Below are 19334 nucleotides of genomic sequence, written 5' to 3'. Positions count from 1 at the left end.
GGGGTGCTGTTTTTAAAATGGTATCACATTTGGGGGTTTCCCAATATGAGTCCCCTAAAGTCACTTCAAACATGACTAAGTCCCTAAAAAAATAAATTTAGTCAATTTCCTTGAAAAAATGAAAAACTGCTGCTACATTTTTAAACCTCCAAAAATGCTAACAAAATAAAATAACATTTTACAAATTTATGCTGATGTAAAGCCGACATGTGGGAAATTATATTTATTAATGGTTCGCTGTGGTATGACCATCTGGATTAAAGGGATAATCATTCAAATTTTGAAAATTGCTAATTTTCTAACATTTTTCTCAAATTTTTGATATTTTTTTTATAAACAAACACAAAACATATTGGCCTAAATTTACCATTATCATAAAGTATAATGTGTCAGGAAAAAACAATCTCAAAATCACTGGGATTTGTTGAAGCGTTGCAGAGTTATTACCACATAAAGTGACACTGGTCAGATTTCAAAAATTTGGCGCCGTCACTAAGGGGTTAACGTCTATTCATATTTTTAAAAACATTTTTTTGCACTGTTTTTGTTAGTCCCTTTAGGGAACTTAAAGCGACTCAGTCACACCCTCCAGCCGTTAGAAACTAAAAGAGCCACCTTGTGCAGCAGTTATGCTGCATTCTGACAAGGTGGCTCTTTTAGTTATTGGTGCAGTTAAAGCCAAAATAAAGCGTTTTATAATTTCGCCAAAATACCTGTCTTTAGTCCCGGAGGCAGGTCTTAACCCCCCCTGCTGCAAACGCCACACTTCAGTCACTCAAATCTTCGGCGACGGGCGCCGCCCCCTCCGCGCTGTTTTCCAATGAAATCCGGCGCCTGCGCTGTTTAGTACTTGCTGGGGCAGGCGCAGTGAGCTCATAGATTGTGTGTGTCCATCCCCCTGCATGATTTGCGGCTGCTAGACAACCTGAACACATGCAGGGAATAGCTGTTTGTTAGACAGCCTGAACACATGTGGGGATTCCCTAACAGCCGCAAATCATGCAGCTGCGGGGACACAAACATAATCTACGAGCACGCCCAGAATACTCTGAGAACACCCGAGCATGCTCAGAAAACTCGAGTAACGAGCACACTCGCTCATCACTAGTGATAACTTCTTTTTTTTTTTTTTTTTTTACATTTTTTTTTTTTTAAATAATGTTTTAATTTCTTATACTTATGAATAATCTCTTTGAGGTCCAGTTGTCCTCTTTTTGGTTTGATGTTTCCAATTTCTAATTTGATTTCATAAGTGGATTTTTTGGCTCTGTTTAATCCATTTTTCTTATGGGTTCACTCAGAGGTCTCTACATTTCTAAACATACCGTACATATATTTTCACACTTGATCATGGTGCTTTACTGAAGCTCCCACATCTTCATGCTCTGAAGATATAATTTGCGTATGATTTAACGTTGTTTATTTTTGCTTCTGTCTTTCCACCAGGCCGAGTTACCAACATTCCTCAAGGCATGGTGACAGACCAGTTTGGCATGATTGGTTTGTTAACATTCATCAGGGCAGCTGAGACAGATCCAGGGATGGTACATCTTGCATTAGGAAGTGACTTGACAACACTAGGCCTCAATCTCAACTCTCCAGAGTGAGTATTTTTTTCCGTGGTATTGTTTTCTAAAATACGGGGGGGGGAAAGCTTGGAGCGCTTTCAGGCATTTCTTTTTAATTAGAACTGCTTTTAAGAATTCGAGAGACATTCCTGGCTCTAAAGTATTCCATTGTAGCAAGTTAGTCTTATTAAATCTCTTACGTACATGCTCTATATGAGAAATGAAAACTTGCGTTTAGCCACTGGATATCATTTTATGAAATTTCAACAAAGGTATAAGTAACTTTTATATTTTAAAGTGTGTTCTGACTAAGACAAGTCTTGTGAGTCTTAGCTTCTCCTACCCTTTTAGGCCGATTTCATACGTCCTGATATTTCCGGTAGCAGAGATATCCATATCCGTGTGGCATATTTGTGGCAACTGTGTGCCGCCCATGTGCTGCATCAGTACCACACATATTGGCACCTGGGAATCATCAATACAGTTAGCACTGTTTTGCTGGCGCCGGATGCTGAAGGCAGCTCTTTTCATTCTCCCCTGCTCTGCCGACAAACAGCGCAAACAGGAGAGAATGTTGAGTTATATTCAACTGATAACAGAAAGAGCAGGCGGCGGCTGGTGGGACTATTTCTCCCATCAGCCTACACCTACTGCCGCTAATACCAGCGAGAGCAGGCTGCGGTTGATTGGAGTATTCATCACCCACCGCCTGTACTGTAATTAAATAAATAATTTTAAAACGGCGTGGGGTCCCCCCATTTTGACAACCAAACTTGGTAAAGCAGACAACTGGGGGCTGTTATTCTCCATTGCAAATCTTATAGTTGTATGGTAAATAGAGACTCAGCAAGTATTGGAAATAAAAACAAAACACACCTTTTCCTTTTTTATTTAAAAATAACAAACACCGTTCTACTCGCCTAACGCCCATTCCATTGAAGCCAACGTCTCCTGTAATAAAATAAAAATTAAAAAACAATATCCCTCACCTGTTTGCCGTTCTGTCCCACGGCGTAATCAATGTCTGGGGATAAATAGTTTTCAACCTGGATGGTGCCAAGATGCAACCGTCCAGGCGGTTAACCACTGAGGAATGAGCTGCTGCGAACACGACATCCGTGACTAGCGATGACCTTATCGATGTTATCGCGGGTCACTGAGGCTGCGTTACCAGCTGGCTGAACTGCGGTAGCCTCAGCACCGTGAGAAAAAGTCACTGAGTTCACTGTAGTTCAGCTCAGTGAGTTCACCGCAGATCACCTTGAAAAATCTGCGTTTTGTGGCCCGTGCTGCAGTTAAAAAAATAAATAAATAAAGGCAAACATATCTGTGTATTTTGCACACTGTCAGGTGAAACACACTTACTTGTGCACAGACCGATTGTCTCCTCCAACACGTACCCGACACACTGACGTCTGACAGAGCTCTTAAACAGTAAAATAGGAACAGCACATGAATATCTGTTGTTTGTTTTTAATATCGACATTAAGGAAGCACTCCTCCTCCCATCAAAGATTTTATCCTCTTAATATATTGCAGCCATCATAGCACTGTGTACTTACAATTTATCTTTTTGCCTTTCTACACAGCTACCGTATTTTTCGGATTATAAGACACACTTTTGTTCCCCCAAATTTTGGGGAAAGTGGGGGGTGCGTCTCATAATCCGAATCTGTGTGCTGTGCTGTAGAGGAGGGGGGCGGCTCTGTAGTGGTGTCGGGGCTGGAGTGGGCTGGCTGTGGGCTGCAGAGACAGCAGGAGGTCCTGTGCTCCCGCTCATTAGCCTCATGTAATATTCACTGCACCCACTGTCCATCACCTCGGTGCTGAAGCCGCGCCAAGTTGCTTGATGGGAGCAGTGCATATTACATGTGCCTGCACTCCCTCTCCCCCCCCCCCCCCCTCCCATCATGAATATGCCCCCTCCCGGTCACTCTATATGCCCCCCTGCTGGCACACACATCCCCCCCCCCTCTATATGCCCCCCTGCTGGCACACACATGGCCCCCACAGTCACTACATGGCCCCCTGCAGGCACGCACATGATAAAATAACAAACACTTAACTCACCCTCTGATGGTGGCTCCGTGCTCCCAGTTCTCCCGTGGCTCTTTCTGTGTCTGTGCCGACATTCGATCATGTGATCGTCGCAGTACAGTGATGTCATCACTATGTGCCCAGGTCACATGATCTGATGCCTGAGGAAGGCAGTGGTGTGCCAGCAGCAGGGGGGCTATGTGCCAGGATGGGGGTTATATAGATACCAGGATGAGGGACATATATATGATTTGTAAGACGGACACTGCCATTATAAGACAAACCATAAGGAAATCCTGAAAACTTGACCTGTTGATGGGTCTTGAGGACTGGAGTTGAGAAACACTGCTCTAAGGGTACCGTCACACTATACCATTTCGATCGCTACGACGGTACGATTCGTGACGTTCCAGCGATATCGTTACGATATCGCTGTGTCTGACAAGCAGCAGCGATCAGGGATCCTGCTGAGAATCGTACGTCGTAGCAGATCGTATGGAACTTTCTTTCATCGCTGGATCTCCCGCTGTCATCGCTAGATCGGTGTGTGTGACACCGATCTAGCGATCTAGCGATGCGATCCAGCGATGCGTTCGCTTGTAACCAGGGTAAACATCGGGTAACTAAGCGCAGGGCCGCGCTTAGTAACCCGATGTTTACCCTGGTTACAAGCGTAAAACTAAAAAAAAACAAACAGCACATACTTACATTCTGGTGTCCGTCAGGTCCCTTGCCGTCTGCTTCCCGCACTGTGACTGCCGTCCGTAAAGTGAAAGCAGAGCACAGCGGTGACGTGTGCTTTCACTTTCACTTTACGGCCGGCAGTCACTGAGTGCGGGAAGCAGAGACGGCAAGGGACCTGACGGACACCAGAATGTAAGTATGTAGTGTTTGGTTTTTTTTACGCTGGTAACCAGGGTAAACATCGGGTTACTAAGCGCGGTCCTGCGCTTAGTTACCCGATGTTTACCCTGGTTACCCAGGGACCTCGGCATCGTTGGTCGCTGGAGAGCTGTCTGTGTGACAGCTCCCCAGCGACCACACTACGATTTACCTACGATCACGGCCAGGTCATATCACTGGTCGTGATCATAGGTAAATCGTATAGTGTGACGGTACCAAAAGCTCTATGCAGAAACAGGAAGTCACTTTTCCCTGTGTGAGTCATAAGTCACTGCAAAAGTCCCTGGCAGAGGGGAGGAGAGTAGCAACTGGGTCAGGAGTTAAAGGTTGGAAAGATTCATGCAGGGAAAAGAGACTTCCTGTTTATACAAAGAGCAGAAAAAAAGAGAGGAATTTGTGGGGTGGGAAAAAAGAGCAATTGTAAAGTACACAGTTCTATATAATATGGTTGCATTATTTTAAGAGGATAAAAACTTTGAAAGTGTTTCTTTAACTTGCATTTATGAGTTTGTATCACACGTACAATGGAGGATTCGACTTTTTTTTTTTCGGACAATCTTTTCACAAAAAAGGACACGTGTAAAGGAAAGCTCAATGTAATGGGTCCATGAGTGGTCCTCAAATATAACGGACCAAAAATGAGATGTGTGGAAGAGCCTTTAGTTTTATATTTTTTCTTCCTAACTTAAAAAGGAGATACTGCATTATTTGTAATCAAATTGCACACACAACCTTGGCAATAAGATATTCATTACTTTCTGTCTTTTAAAAGATGTTATACAGATTATCGGGGACTATTTTTTTTTTTTTTCTTATGGGCTTAAGAATTTACAGGCAGGTAGTTGTGCTTGGGGCCGATTCCTGCCAGCTCAGAGTGGTCATGGGGCGATTTATGCGTCTTCCAGTGATGTCATCTCGACAGAGCTGCTATTTCTCTTCCACTCTGCTCTATTGATGGGACGTGATTGTCGATGTCATGCTGATTGGCAGCTGTCTTCCCACTGCAAAACCGCGAGGAGCCGACTGTCAAACAGACTGGAAGACTAAGAGCTGCTCCATTGACATGGACAAACCGAATCACTGGCTGGAGCAGTCAGTAATTACTGTAAAGGGAGAGATTGCTAAGGTATTTTCGCAGCAAAGGTGGGGAATCGGGGGATATGAAAGGTACTGATGTAAAGCTGAGCTCAGGCCCTATTGAACCATATTTTTATCTCATATTGAAAAAACGGGGTGACAGGTTCCCTTTAAGCTGGCGCTGGGCTGAATAGGCAGTTAGCTGGCAACTACCCGCCTGTCAATTCTTAGCCCCATGAGAAGAAAACAAAGTAGTCTTGGATAACCCCTTTAATGTTTGGTGCCATGGAACAATTAACATACTTGTCCACCTTTTTAAGAACTTTGGTGTCACTATGATACACGTGCCACGTTCTGTATATCCGCCATCAGATGAACACCAACGCTGGAATGACTGAAGAACATTCTTTTCTTTTTAAAATGTTTAAATAAAATAAATAAAAAATGTACTTTGAACACACAGGAGCGCTTAAATTTGTAAGAACATTTTTGCTCTGAGTGGATTCAGTAATGATGATTATGTATGTATTTTTCACTTTTAACCCCAGAAATCTTTATCCGAAATTTGCATCGCCGTGGGCATCCTCACCCTGTCGACCACAAGATATTGGTATGCCTTTTTATTACTTTTTTCCCCCTTCTACTTATAGGACGTTTATCTAATTTTTATACTGTATTTCATACAAATATCGGGGTTCCTTAAATTGAAAATGTGTCAGAAATGAATGCGGTAACTATTGTCTTAATTTTAATTTTTCGTGATTTCTCTTTTTTAGATTTCCATGTTCCTTCTGAATACTTAACGAACATTCACATTCGGGATAAGGTGAATGCTTGGGTCAATTTTTTTTTTTTTCGTCATTTGTTTTTTTTTTTTCTATAGTAGTGTTGGTGGAAAAACCTATGTAGGTTTTTCCACCAACATAGAAGAGGATTCTTTACTGTTAGGGCAGTGAGAATCTGGAATTGCTTGCCTGAGGAGGTGGTGATGGCGAACTCAGTCGAGGGGTTCAAGAGAGGCCTGGATGTCTTCCTGGAGCAGAACAATATTGTATCATACAATTATTAGGTTCTGTAGAAGGACGTAGATCTGGGTATTTATTATGATGGAATATAGGCTGAACTGGATGGACAAATGTCTTTTTTCGGCCTTACTAACTATGTTACTATGTTACTATGTTACTATGTCAAACATCTAAGACTTAACCTAGTATGTGTATTATTTGATCAATATCCATTTTTGTGCTTCCATCTTTTACCCCAAGAGGCTCAACTTTTTTAGGCTATGTGCACACTTTAGGAAGGGCTGCGGGTTCTCCCGCAGCGGATTTGATAAATCTGCAGGGCAAACCCGCTGCGGTTATCCCTGCAGATTTATCGCGGCTTGTGTTGCGGGTTCCGCTGCGGGTTTAATCCTGCACTTGTTTTACTATTGATGCTGCATTTCTCGTGAATTTTGTTTTGTTTCCCCCCCTTCCTTCCAAAAACCATATAATTTTCTTGTTTTTCCGTCCAAGTTGTACTTTTGAGTGACACAATTTTTTTTTAATCGTATTATGGTGTGATGCACTGGAAAGTGGAAAATAAAAATTCCAGGTGTTGAAATTGCAAAAAAAGTTCAATTCTGCTTTTTTATTTTTTTTTCACTATGCGGTAAAACTGAGCTGGTAATTTGATTTTTTAGGTCAGTATGATTACACAAGCATGCTACATGTGTAGTTTTTTTTTTTTATTAAATAAATCAGAAAATGTAAAAAAACAAAAAAAGAAAAAAAAACAACTTTTGCTCCTGTTGCCATTTTCTGAGACCCGTAACGTCTTCAATTTTCTGGATATGGTGTATGTGATGGCTTATTTTTTGCGACCAAAGTGGATGTATTTATTGATATCATTTTGAGGTAGATGCCATCGTTTGATCGCCTCCTATTGCATTTTGTTGCAGCTCCCAAAGAAAACTAAATTTCGGCGTTTCGGATTCGTTTTTGCGTTATGCTGTTTACCGATTGGATTCATTTTATTTTATATTTTTAGAGATCGGGTTTCAAAGAACGTAGCAATACCAAATGTGTATTTTTTCTTCTTCTTTTAATGGGGCAAAAGGGTGATTTTAACTTCTGCATTTTTTAATTTTTTTTTCATATTTGTTAAACTTTTTTTTTCATTTTAACTATTTGTTAGTCTATTGAGGGACTTGAAGCTGCAATCATCTGATCACTTGTACTATACATAGCAGTGTATCAGTGCTGCTATGTATGGTGAAAATCACAATCTCTTATGAACGCCAGCTACGTTTAACAGGTTAACTATCGTGGGCGCGCTTCTCTCCACCCACGGCTGTTAGTGGCATCCTTCATTTGCTGGGCTTTCACTCGCATGTACAGTACAGACCAAAAGTTTGGACACACCTTCTCATTTAAAGATTTTTCTGTATTTTCATGACTATGAAAATTGTACGTTCACACTGAAGGCATCAAAACTATGAATTAACACATGTGGAATTATATACTTACCAAAAAAGTGTGAAACAACTGAAAATATGTCTTATATTCTAGGTTCTTCAAAGTAGCCACTGTTATGAACAGGTAATTCAGAACCACAATGGACCTTGAAGTTCAGAGCACACAAAGTGACCTGACAATTACCAAAAACATAGGACGAGCTCTGAGACGTGGGAACTCTGCTGACCGCAATCCCTAATCCTATCACACCACACTAGAGGTAGCCGTGGATTGCGCCTAACGCTCCCTATGCAACTCGGCACAGCCTGAGAAACTAACTAGCCCTGAAGATAGAAAAATAAGCCTACCTTGCCTCAGAGAAATACCCCAAAGGAAAAGGCAGCCCCCCACATATAATGACTGTGAGTTGAGATGAAAATACAAACGCAGAGATGAAATAGATTTTAGCAAAGTGAGGCCCGACTTACTGAATAGACCGAGGATAGGAAAGATAGCTTTGCGGTCAACACAAAACCCTACAAACAACCACGCAGAGGGGGCAAAAAGACCCTCCGCACCGACTAACGGTACGGAGGTGCTCCCTCTGCGTCCCAGAGCTTCCAGCAAGCAAGAAAAACCAATATAGCAAGCTGGACAGAAAAAACAGCAAACAAAAATGACACAAGCAAAACTTAGCTTATGCAGGATAGACAGGCCACAGGAACGATCTAGGAGGAAGCAAGACCAATACTAGAACATTGACTGGAGGCCAGGATCAAAGCACCAGGTGGAGTTAAATAGAGCAGCACCTAACGACTTAACCTCATCACCTGAGGAAGGAAACTCAGAAGCCGCAGTACCACTCTCATCCACCAAAGGAAGCTCATAGACAGAACCAGCCGAAGTACCACTCACGACCACAGGAGGGAGCTTGGCCACAGAATTCACAACAAGCCACCTTTTGCTTTGATGACTGCTTTGCACACTCTTGGCATTCTCTTGATGAGCTTCAAGAGGTAGTCACCGGGAATGGTTTTCCAACAATCTTGAAGGAGTTCCCAGAGATGCTTAGCACTTGTTTGCCCTTTTGCCTTCACTCTGCGGTCCAGCTCACCACAAACTCTCTCGATTGGGTTCAGGTCTGGTGACTGTGGAGGCCAGGTCATCTGGCGTAGCACCCCATCACTCTCCTCCTTGGTCAAACAGCCCGTACACAGCCTGGAGGTGTGTTTCGGGTCATTGTCCTGTTGAAAAATAAATGATGGTCCAAGTAAACGCAAACCGGATGCAATAGCATGCCGCTGAAAGATGCTGTGGTTGCCATGCTGGTTTAGTATGCCTTCAATTTTAAACAAATCCCCAACAGTGTCACCAGCAAAGCACCCCCACACCATCACACCTCCTCCTCCATGCTTCACAGTGGGAACCAGGCATGTAGAGTTCATCTGTTCACCTTTTCTGCGTCACACAAAGACATGATGGTTGGAACCAAAGATCTCAAATTTGGACTCATCAGACCAAAGCACAGATTTCCACTGGTCTAATGTCCATTCCTTGTGTTATTTAGCCCAAATAAGTCTTTTCTGCTTGTTGCCTGTCTTAAGCAGTGGTTTCCTAGCAGCTATTTTACCATGAAGGCCTGCTGCACAAAGTCTCCTAACAGTTGTAGAGATGTGTCTGATGTTGTAGAGATGTGTCTGAGATGTGTCTGATGTTGTTGTAGAGATGTAGAATGTGTGGCATTGACCTCTAATCTGAGCTGCTGTTAACCTGCAATTTCTGAGGCTGGTGACTCGGATACACTTATCCTCAGAAGCAGAGGTGACTCTTGGTCTTCCTTTCCTGGGGCGGTCCTCATGTGAGCCAGTTTCTCTGTAGCGCTTGATGATTTTTGCAACTGCACTTGGGGTCACTTTCAAAGTTTTCCCAATTTTTCGGACTGACTGACCTTCATTTCTTAAAGTAATGATGGCCACTCGTTTTTCTTTACTTAGCTGCTTTTTTCTTGCCATAATCCAAATTCTAACAGTCTATTCAGTAGGACTATCAGCTGTGTATCCACCAGACTTCTGCGCAACACAACTGATGGTCCCAACACCATTTATAAGGCAATAAATCCCACTTATTAAACCTGACAGGGCACACCTGTGAATTGAAAACCATTCCCGGTGACTACCTCTTGAAGCTCATCAAGAGAATGCCAAGAGTGTGCAAAGCAGTCATCAAAGCAAAAGGTGGCTACATTGAAGAAGCTAGAATATAAGACATAATTTCAGTTGTTTCACACTTTTTTGTTAAGTATATAATTCCACATGTGTTAATTCATAGTTTTGATGCTTTCAGTGTGAATTTACAATTTTCATAGTCATGAAAATACAGAAAAAACTTAATCTTTAACTGACAAGGTGTGTCCAAACTTTTGGTCTGTACTGTACGTCAGGGACATAAAGAACATATGATGTAGATGTATTTTATATGTCGTGAAGGAGTTAACAGTAGTATCTTTATGGTTAAACAATAGCGATGAACAAACATGCTGGATAACGTGGTAGCCAAGCCTGCTCGAGTGTTATCTGAGGATCTTGGCCGTGCTCGGAAAATATGTTCTGAGTCCCCGCAGCTTTATGTTTTGCGGTGGTAGACAGCTGCAACATATGCTGGGATTGACAAACAAACAGGCAATCACTGCATGTATTGCGGCTGTCTACCACCGCAAAGCATGCTGCCGTAGGGACTTGAAATGTTATCCGAGTATCTTTGCCGTGCTCGGATAATAGCCTCGGGTAACCCATTTTCTGAGCACATTCACTCATCAGTATTAAACAGAAGCAATTAGAGCTACGCCTGGTCTGTACCGTTACAGGCAGATGCCATATGTAGAAAACATCCGGCATTATATTATACTAGATGATGGCCCGATTCAAACACATCGGGTATTCTAGAATGTGCATGTCCACGTAGTATATTGCCCAGCGATGTAGTATATTGCCCAGCCACGTAGTATATTGCCCAGCCTTGTAGTATATTGCCCAGCCACGTAGTATATTGCCCAGCCTTGTAGTATATTGCTCAGCCTTGTAGTATATTGCCCAGCCACGTAGTATATTGCCCAGCCACGTAGTATATTGCCCAGCCTTGTAGTATATTGCCCAGCTATGTAGTATATTGCCCAGCTATGTAGTATATTGCCCAGTGACGTAGTATACAGCACAGAGCCATGTAGTATATTGCCCAGTCACGTAGTATATTGCCCAGCTACATAGTATATTGTACTATTGCCCAGTCACGTAGTATACAGCACAGAGCCACGTAGTATATTGCCCAGCTACGTAGTATATTGCCCATCCACGTATGTCACAGGTTAAAAAAAATAAAATAAACATATACTCACCTTCCGAGGGCCAGTTGTAGTTCGATCACATGACCTTGACGTCATGGCAGGTCCTTTTCGCGCAGGCGCGCAGGACCTGTGATGACGTTGCGGTCACATGACCGTGACATCATGGCAGGTCCTTCTTGCTCAGGGCCTGTGATGACGTCGCGGTCACATGACCGTGACGTCATGGCAGGTCCTTCTCCCATACCACCGGAACCTGCCGCTTGCATGGAGCGGTCACCAGAACGTAACCAGGAGCGGGAAAGGCAGCGGAAGGTGAGTATATAATGATTTTTTATTTTTTTTAAATTATTTTTAACATTAGATGTTTTTACTATTGACGCTGCATAGGCAGCATCAATAGTAAAAACTTGGTCACACAGGGTTAATAGTGGCGGTAACGGATTGAGTTACCCGCGGCATAACTCGGTCCGTTACCGCTGGCATTAACTTTGTGTGAGCGGTGACTGCGGCGAGTATGGAGTGGGCGCTGACTGCAGGGGAGGGACTAATCGGACTGTGGCTGTCGCTGATTGGTCGCGGCAGCCATGACAAGCAGCTGGCGAGACCAATCAGCGACTTGGATTCCATGACAGACAGAGGCCACGAGCCACGACCAATGAATATCCGTGACAGACAGAAAGACGGAAGTGACCCTTAGACAATTATATAGCAGATATATTTCCAAGACAGGAATTACTGAGAAATAAATGGGATTTGCTTAAGAATAGCTGGTAATTACAGCGTTGTTGGGCTTATTGAGTAGCCATTGAGTTGCCTTTTGTGGCATGAATTCTTGATTGCAATTGGTATTTGGAATTATTTGCTATTGGAAACTGGTACTGTAAGTTCAGGATGAGGCAAAGATTCCTAGCACAGTGCTGTAGGAAGCAATAGTAATCTTCGCAATAGTTTGATTTCAGTGCCAAACCACAAAGTAAAAACTAGAGAATAAGATTGGATACATATCCTCATGTGTTCATAAAAAAAATGTCATGAATGTTAATATCACTGATGAATAAATGCAGTTTGGCTGTATGTTCATTAAGGTTTCTATGTATATATTCTTAGATGTTGTTTCTTTTGTAGCTGGCTGCAATAAAACTTGGCCGATACGGAGAAGATCTACTCTTCTATCTTTATTACATGAATGGTGGGGACGTATTACAGCTTTTAGCGGCAGTAGAGCTGTATGTATTCACTTCTTTCAATTCTTGTTTTTATTTTCAATGATGTGTGTGTATAACGTGATTTAGCACAACTTTTACCTAAATTTCACTGTTCTCCTACATGAGGGCAGTAGTGATTTCTGAATCTCTGGATGTTCGGGTTCAGCCAAACAGTAAAAAAAAATAGTTTGGTTCGGGTACCAGAACAGTCCCCGAACCCGGCTCCCATTCACGCAAATGGGGGGCCCAAACATCCATTGTTTGCGATGCGGTCATGTGCATGGCAGCGCAGCAAACACTACCACTGCCTATTAGATGCACCAATTCTGGCGCTTTGTCCGACTCTTCCCACTTGCACTGTGGCGGTGGCAAGTGTGTTCACATTTGCCAGAGATCTTTGTATTGTGCAGTGACATCAAGCCCACTGCTCAGTAATAGAGGGGCGTCAATAAGAAGCCTCTACATTACTAATCCTATAGTTTTATATTTAAATAAACATGCAACCAGAGTAAAGGCCTTCATTTAAAAAATAAATAAATAAATAAAATGACACTCACCTATCACCCATTTCTTTGAAGCCATTATCTCCTGTAAAAAAATAAATAAAACATAATAAAAAACAACCATATCCCTCACTCGTTCTGTCCCATGCCCTAATTCATGTCTGCGATAAATAGTTTTCAACCTGGACGGTGCCAAGATACGACCGTTCAGGCTGAAAACCACTGGACAATGAGCTTCTTGCGAGCGTCGGTAACCAGCATTGATGTCATTGAGGTTGCCAAAAGTCACTGAGGCTGCTTTCACAGATGCGCCTTTCTAGTCAGGGGGTGGGGGCAGTATCCATGGCCCTTTACCAGCCTGAGAATACCAGCCCCTAGTTGTCTGCTTTAGCTTTGCTGGTTGTCAAAAATGCCCCCCATGGCCATTATTTTTAAATTATTTAAATCATTTTTGAAAATGGCGTGCGGAACAATCTATTCTTGATACTAGCCTTTCAAAGGTTGACAGTTTAGGGTGGCAGTCTTCAGCTGTTAGTTTTGCCTGGCTCGTTATCCAAAATACATGGGAACCCATGCCATTTAAAAAAAAAAAAAAAATTGTATTTATAGTGCAGGCGGCAGCTGACATACATTCCCATGAGCCGCCATCTGCTCTCCCCGTTATTAGTGTCAGCAGGCGTAGGCTGATGGGGAGTAGTTGTGCCATCTTTTGATGCTTGTGACCGGAGCTAACGTTTTTACGTACTATCACAGCTACGGGCTCGACAGCGTGGGAACTGCAGTGTTCTGACCGGTGGTGTCAATGTTACCGTAGATCAGAGACACCAGTTTTTCTCGCGCTGTCATGCAGATGTCCGTTTTCAGCGTCCAAGCCCGAACACTGGGTGTTCGTTGTGGACCCCAAACTGTACTGTTCTGGCTTACCCATCGCCACAGGGCAGTAAATGCATGCAGTCTTTTTCTTGTAAACTCAATATGTCTGACATGCTACCTTGTCAGCCGCATTGGCTTATGAGAGGTGAGGAGTGGGGTTCTTGTCATTTTATCTTCAGTTTCCCCAGTAAAGCAGAGTAAAATTCATCCTCCTCACTAACAGTAAACCAGTGTTTTGTGTACTAAGGATGTGTCCCCTAGATCAGAACTTTCACGCTAGTGGTCAATAGACTTGATTAAAAGACTGAATGTATAATTTCATTATCTAACCTATGGAAATACCATACCAAATGTTTTAAGTATATTTCCTTATTATATTTAACTTGTTACATTCTTCATACTAGGCATTGTTTTCTTTACGTTATAGTTTCAACAGAGACTGGAGATACCACAAAGAAGAGCGGGTATGGATAACCAGGGCACCTGGAATGGAACCAACTATGAAAACCAACACCTACGAAAGGGGAACATATTATTTCTTTGACTGTCTTAACTGGAGGAAAGTTGCAAAGGTACACAAATACATACATTTATTTGGTAGAATTGAAGTAATAACCAAATGAATACATTTTAGCGAAGATATAGCTTTATTAAAGATCTAAACTGTAAAGTTAATAGAGGTCCCAAGTGAGATTCTTTTGTAACTCAAGTTCATCCATACAATGGCCAAAAGTATAGCTTTAACTCTTAACCCCTTACCGGCATCGGACGTACTATACCGTCCGATGCCGGCTCCCCTGCTTTGATGCAGGGCTCCGCGGTGAGCCCGCACCAAAGCCGGGACATGTCAGCTGTTTTGAACAGCTGACATGTGCCCGTAATAGGCGCGGGCAGAATCGCGATCTGCCCGCACCTATTAACTAGTTAAATGCCGCTGTCAAACGCAGACAGCGGCATTTAACTACCGCTTCCGGCCGGGCGGCCGGAAATGACGTCATCGCCGACCCCCGTCACATGATCGGGGGTCGGCGATGCTTGTGAATGGTAACCATAGAGGTCCTTGAGACCTCTATGGTTACTGATTGCCCGTCGCTGTGAGCGCCACCCTGTGGTCGGCGCTCACAGCACACGTGCAATTCTGCTACATAGCAGCGATCAGCAGATCGCTGCTATGTAGCAGAGCCGATCGCGTTGTGCCTGCTTCTAGCCTCCCATGAAGGCTATTGAAGCATGGCAAAAGTAAAAAAAAAAAGTTTTAAAAAATGTGAAAAAAATAAAAAAAACATAAAAGTTTAAATCACCCCCCTTTCGCCCCAATCAAAATAAATCAATAAAAATAATATCAAATCTACGCATATTTGGTATCGCCGCGCTCAGAATCGCCCGATCTATCAATTAAAAAAAAGTATTAACCTGATCGCTAAACAGCGTAGCGGGAAAAAAATTCGAAACGCCAGAATTACGTTTTTTTGGTCGCCGCGACATTGCACTAAAATGCAATAACGGGCGATCAAAAGAACGTATCTGCACCGAAATGCTATCATTAAAAACGTCATCTCGGCACGCAAAAAATAAGCCCTCAACCGACCCCAGATGATGAAAAATGGAGATGCTACGAGTATCGGAAAATGGCGCAATTTTTTTTTTTTTTTTTTTAGCAAAGTTTGGAATTTTTTTTCACCACTTAGATAAAAAATAACCTAGTCATGTTTGGTGTCTATGAACTCGTAATGACCTGGAGAATCATAATGGCAGGTTATTTTTAGCATTTAGTGAACCTAGCAAAAAAGCCAAACAAAAAACAAGTGTGAGATTGCACTTTTTTTGCAATTTCACCGCACTTGGAATTTTTTTCCCGTTTTCTAGTACACGACATGCTAAAACCAATGATGTCGTTCAAAAGTACAACTCGTCCCGCAAAAAATAAGCCCTCACATGGCCAAATTGACGGAAAAATAAAAAAGTTATGGCTCTGGGAAGGAGGGGAGCGAAAAACGAACACGGAAAAACGAAAAATCCCCCGGTCATGAAGGGGTTAAACCTAAATTTGCTTTCTAGTTTATTTATTTTTTGTGTTCGTCTAAATAAATTTGAAAAAAAATATTCTTGCAGTACAGATATTCTCCTTTTAAAGAATTGGACAAAACAGGACCTTGTAAAGCACATGTATTTAATCAGACTGTGGACAGAAGGCTTCAATCATCCAAAGTTATTTGGCAGAATATGAAACCGTATGTGGTCAACCAGCATATACATATGAGTTTGTGCAAACATTTCACAGATGTACACCCTCTTCCTTTTTTCTGTCGGTCATGTCTCCTTTTTTGAAGCACTCCTATATACAGGTGCTTCTCACAAAATTAGAATATCATCAAAAACAAAAAGTTCATTTATTTCAGTTCTACAATACAAAAAGTGAAACTCATATTATATTTCTGTTAATATTGATTTAATTCAGTTAATTTACTGAGATAATGACTTTGGGGTTTTCATTGGCTGTAAGCAATAATCATCAACATTAGCATAAATTAACACTTGAAATGGATCACTCTGTAATGACTCTATATAATATAGAAGTTTCACTTTTTGTATTTAAGACCTGAAATAAATTAACTTTTTGATGATATTCTAATTTTGTGAAAAGCATTGGTATACCACTGGGAGCTCCCATATGATTGTCTTTTAAAGGGAACTTGTCAGGATTTTATACCCCAAGCTAAGGGTATGTATGTAAAGGCACTTTAATGCTGTTTATATTCTTACCTTACCTTGATTGTTAAAAGTTGTTTTAGAGAAATCCGTAGTTGAACTTTTATGCTAATAAGTTTCAGGTGCAGTGGCAGGGCCCTGCACTTACAGCTCATTTGCTTCAGTGCCATTTCCCCAACCCCTGCCTGCCTCCTGTCTCTGACAGGTCACTAAAACCTGAGCATAATGCGGCCGCTACCATGTTTCTCTGTTGATATGGCGTGCTTTTGGTGATGAACAGTGTTGTCTGTGCCCCAAACATACCTTTTGGATTCGTGGCCAAAAGTTCAGCATGTTTTCCCCACATAATTTTGGAAGACTTGATGTAGCTTTTAGTAAAACCATCTTGCCAAGCTATCCCAAAGGACAGACTCTTGAAAATATGGGAGATTGTTGTCACGTGAAGTACACAACCAGTACTTGCCAAAAATTCCTGCAGCTCCTTTAATGTTGCTATTGCCCCTCTTGGCAGCCACCCAGACCAATTTTCTTGTTGTATTTTTATAAATTTTTTGAAGGACTTCCAGTTCTAGGTAATGTTACTTTTGTGCTAAATGTAATGCACATCTTGACGACTAGCTTCATAGTGGGTGTATATATAATGCCTTGTAAAAAATGTTCGTGCTGTTCTCTTGGCTGATAATTTTCAGTACGGAGATCCATTTGCTGTGTTGGAAGCTGTTTATGAACTATGATGTTGGCTATAAAATCGAACTAAGAACATCAGGTAAATCCTACTAGCACTGTCCAGCTGCTATTCAGAGAGTATGGCTATCGGAAGAATGGGAACCTAATTCAACCTGAAAAATTTCTGGCTTTCTCTAGTAGGAGTGCACAGAGCAGCGACAGTCATTGCACAATACACAGTGAGCAGCGGCTATTAGCGCCCCCCAGCATTATGACAGTGGATACGCTGCAGAGAGACCTGTCCAAGTGCCAGGGTGTACTTACAGTGATTGCTCGCTGTGTACTGAGCAATGATTGCAGCCACTCCGTGCACTCATCTATGACTGAAAGTAACTGTGCTTTCAACATTGGATATCTGTGACCCTGCAAATTAACCCAATATTTACAGGTTAATATAGTTTTGGGAAGTGACTGTTTCCCTTTTAAATGGTAAAGTAATCCAGTCACATGACCTGAATCTAACAAATTCAACAGCATCTTGTATAGAATTATGTTAAATCTGCTAAATCAACGACCTATGCACCCATATGTAGTGATGCAAAGATTTTCTGATATTCCAGCTCTGCCTTTTTTTTTCTTTATTTCCTTCCTTTCAAAATCCCATGTTCACATAATTGAGTTCAGAATATGAATAGTTGAATGCTTTACCTCTAGATTACCTCGGTCCAGCTTCCGCAATTAGTTGTGCAAATGAAATAAACCTCATTATAGAGGAGCCTGATTCAGTGTAATAGGAAATAAATCATTTAATAAAGAAAACATTTTACTTTTATTTTTCATTAAGAAACAGTCTTGAGAAATGAATGCCATAAACAAATTGTTCAAGCGGTGGAGGAAGATGTCTAAATGGTTAGGTAAATTCATTGTGGTCTGTGCCGTTAAAGGATAAGTCTGAGAAGATATCATGCCAAAGTCACATTTGTGTCTTAAGGCCCCTTCACATTTAGCGACGCTGCAGCGATACAGACAACGATCCGAATCGCTGCAGCGTCGCTGTTTGGTCGCTGGAGAGCTGTCACACAGACCGCTCTCAGCGACCAACGATGCCGGTAACCAGGGTAAACATCGGGTAACTAAGCGCAGGGCCGCGCTTAGTAACTCGATGTTTACCCTGGTTACCATGCTAAAAGTAAAAAAAAACAAACAGTACATACTTACCTACAGCCGTCTGTCCTCCAGCGCTGTGCTCTGCTTCTCTGCTCTCCTCCTGTACTGTCTGGGAGCCGGAAAGCACAGTGGTGACGTCACCGCTCTGCTTTCCGGCTCACAGCCAGTACAGGAGGAGTGCAGAGCACAGCGCTGGAGGACAGACAGCTGTAGGTAAGTATCTAGTGTTTGTTTTTTTTTTACTTTTAGCATGGTAACCAGGGTAAACATCGGGTTACTAAGCGCGGCCCTGCGCTTAGTTACCCGATGTTTACCCTGGTTACCAGTGAAGACATCGCTGGATCGGTGTCACACACGCCGATCCAGCGATGTCAGCAGGAGTCCAGCGACGAAATAAAGTTCTGGACTTTATTCAGCGACCAACGATCTCCCAGCAGGGGCCTGATCGTTGGTCGCTGTCACACATAACGATTTAATTAACGATATCGTTGCTACGTCACAAATAGCAACGATATCGTTAACAATATCGTTATGTGTGAAGGTACCTTTATTAGTGAAATGTCAGAGGATAGGTGGTAAAAAAAAAAAAAAACCCGTCCTTCTAATCAAAGAAACACAGCGTATAAACTATATTCAAGAATCCGATGATTTCTTGTCCATCTCTACACCCTCCACCGACACACGCTCTTCACCTCTATCATAAGAGGAGTACTTGCTCTCATGTATTCACTGGGTACTGCTGGTTCACAGGTTCCTGTATAAAATCTGTCTTTCCTATATCTGTATTCTCCAATGGGAGATGTAGGTGATATATTTTATTCAGGAAAAGACAGCAGTGAGAAAAATTA

At 42.2% G+C, this 19334-nt stretch overlaps 1 protein-coding gene across 1 annotated transcript in view; it reads left to right on the top strand.

The window, feature by feature from the left end:
- Nucleotides 1–19334, top strand: part of CNOT2 (CCR4-NOT transcription complex subunit 2) — a 106275-nt gene that overhangs the window by 72444 nt on the left and 14497 nt on the right. Inside the window, exons 10-14 of the mRNA XM_069764613.1 lie at nt 1447–1603; nt 6134–6195; nt 6362–6411; nt 12489–12589; nt 14372–14516. Coding sequence (XP_069620714.1) covers nt 1447–1603; nt 6134–6195; nt 6362–6411; nt 12489–12589; nt 14372–14516 — 515 coding nt within the window. The remainder of the gene's footprint in view (nt 1–1446; nt 1604–6133; nt 6196–6361; nt 6412–12488; nt 12590–14371; nt 14517–19334) is intronic.

The sequence above is a fragment of the Ranitomeya imitator genome, chromosome 4, assembly GCF_032444005.1.
Source record: "Ranitomeya imitator isolate aRanImi1 chromosome 4, aRanImi1.pri, whole genome shotgun sequence".
In the NCBI taxonomy this organism is placed as follows: Eukaryota; Metazoa; Chordata; class Amphibia; order Anura; family Dendrobatidae; genus Ranitomeya; species Ranitomeya imitator.
Note: the sequence above shows the minus strand (reverse complement) of the source record. Positions and strands in the feature narration are given on the sequence as shown.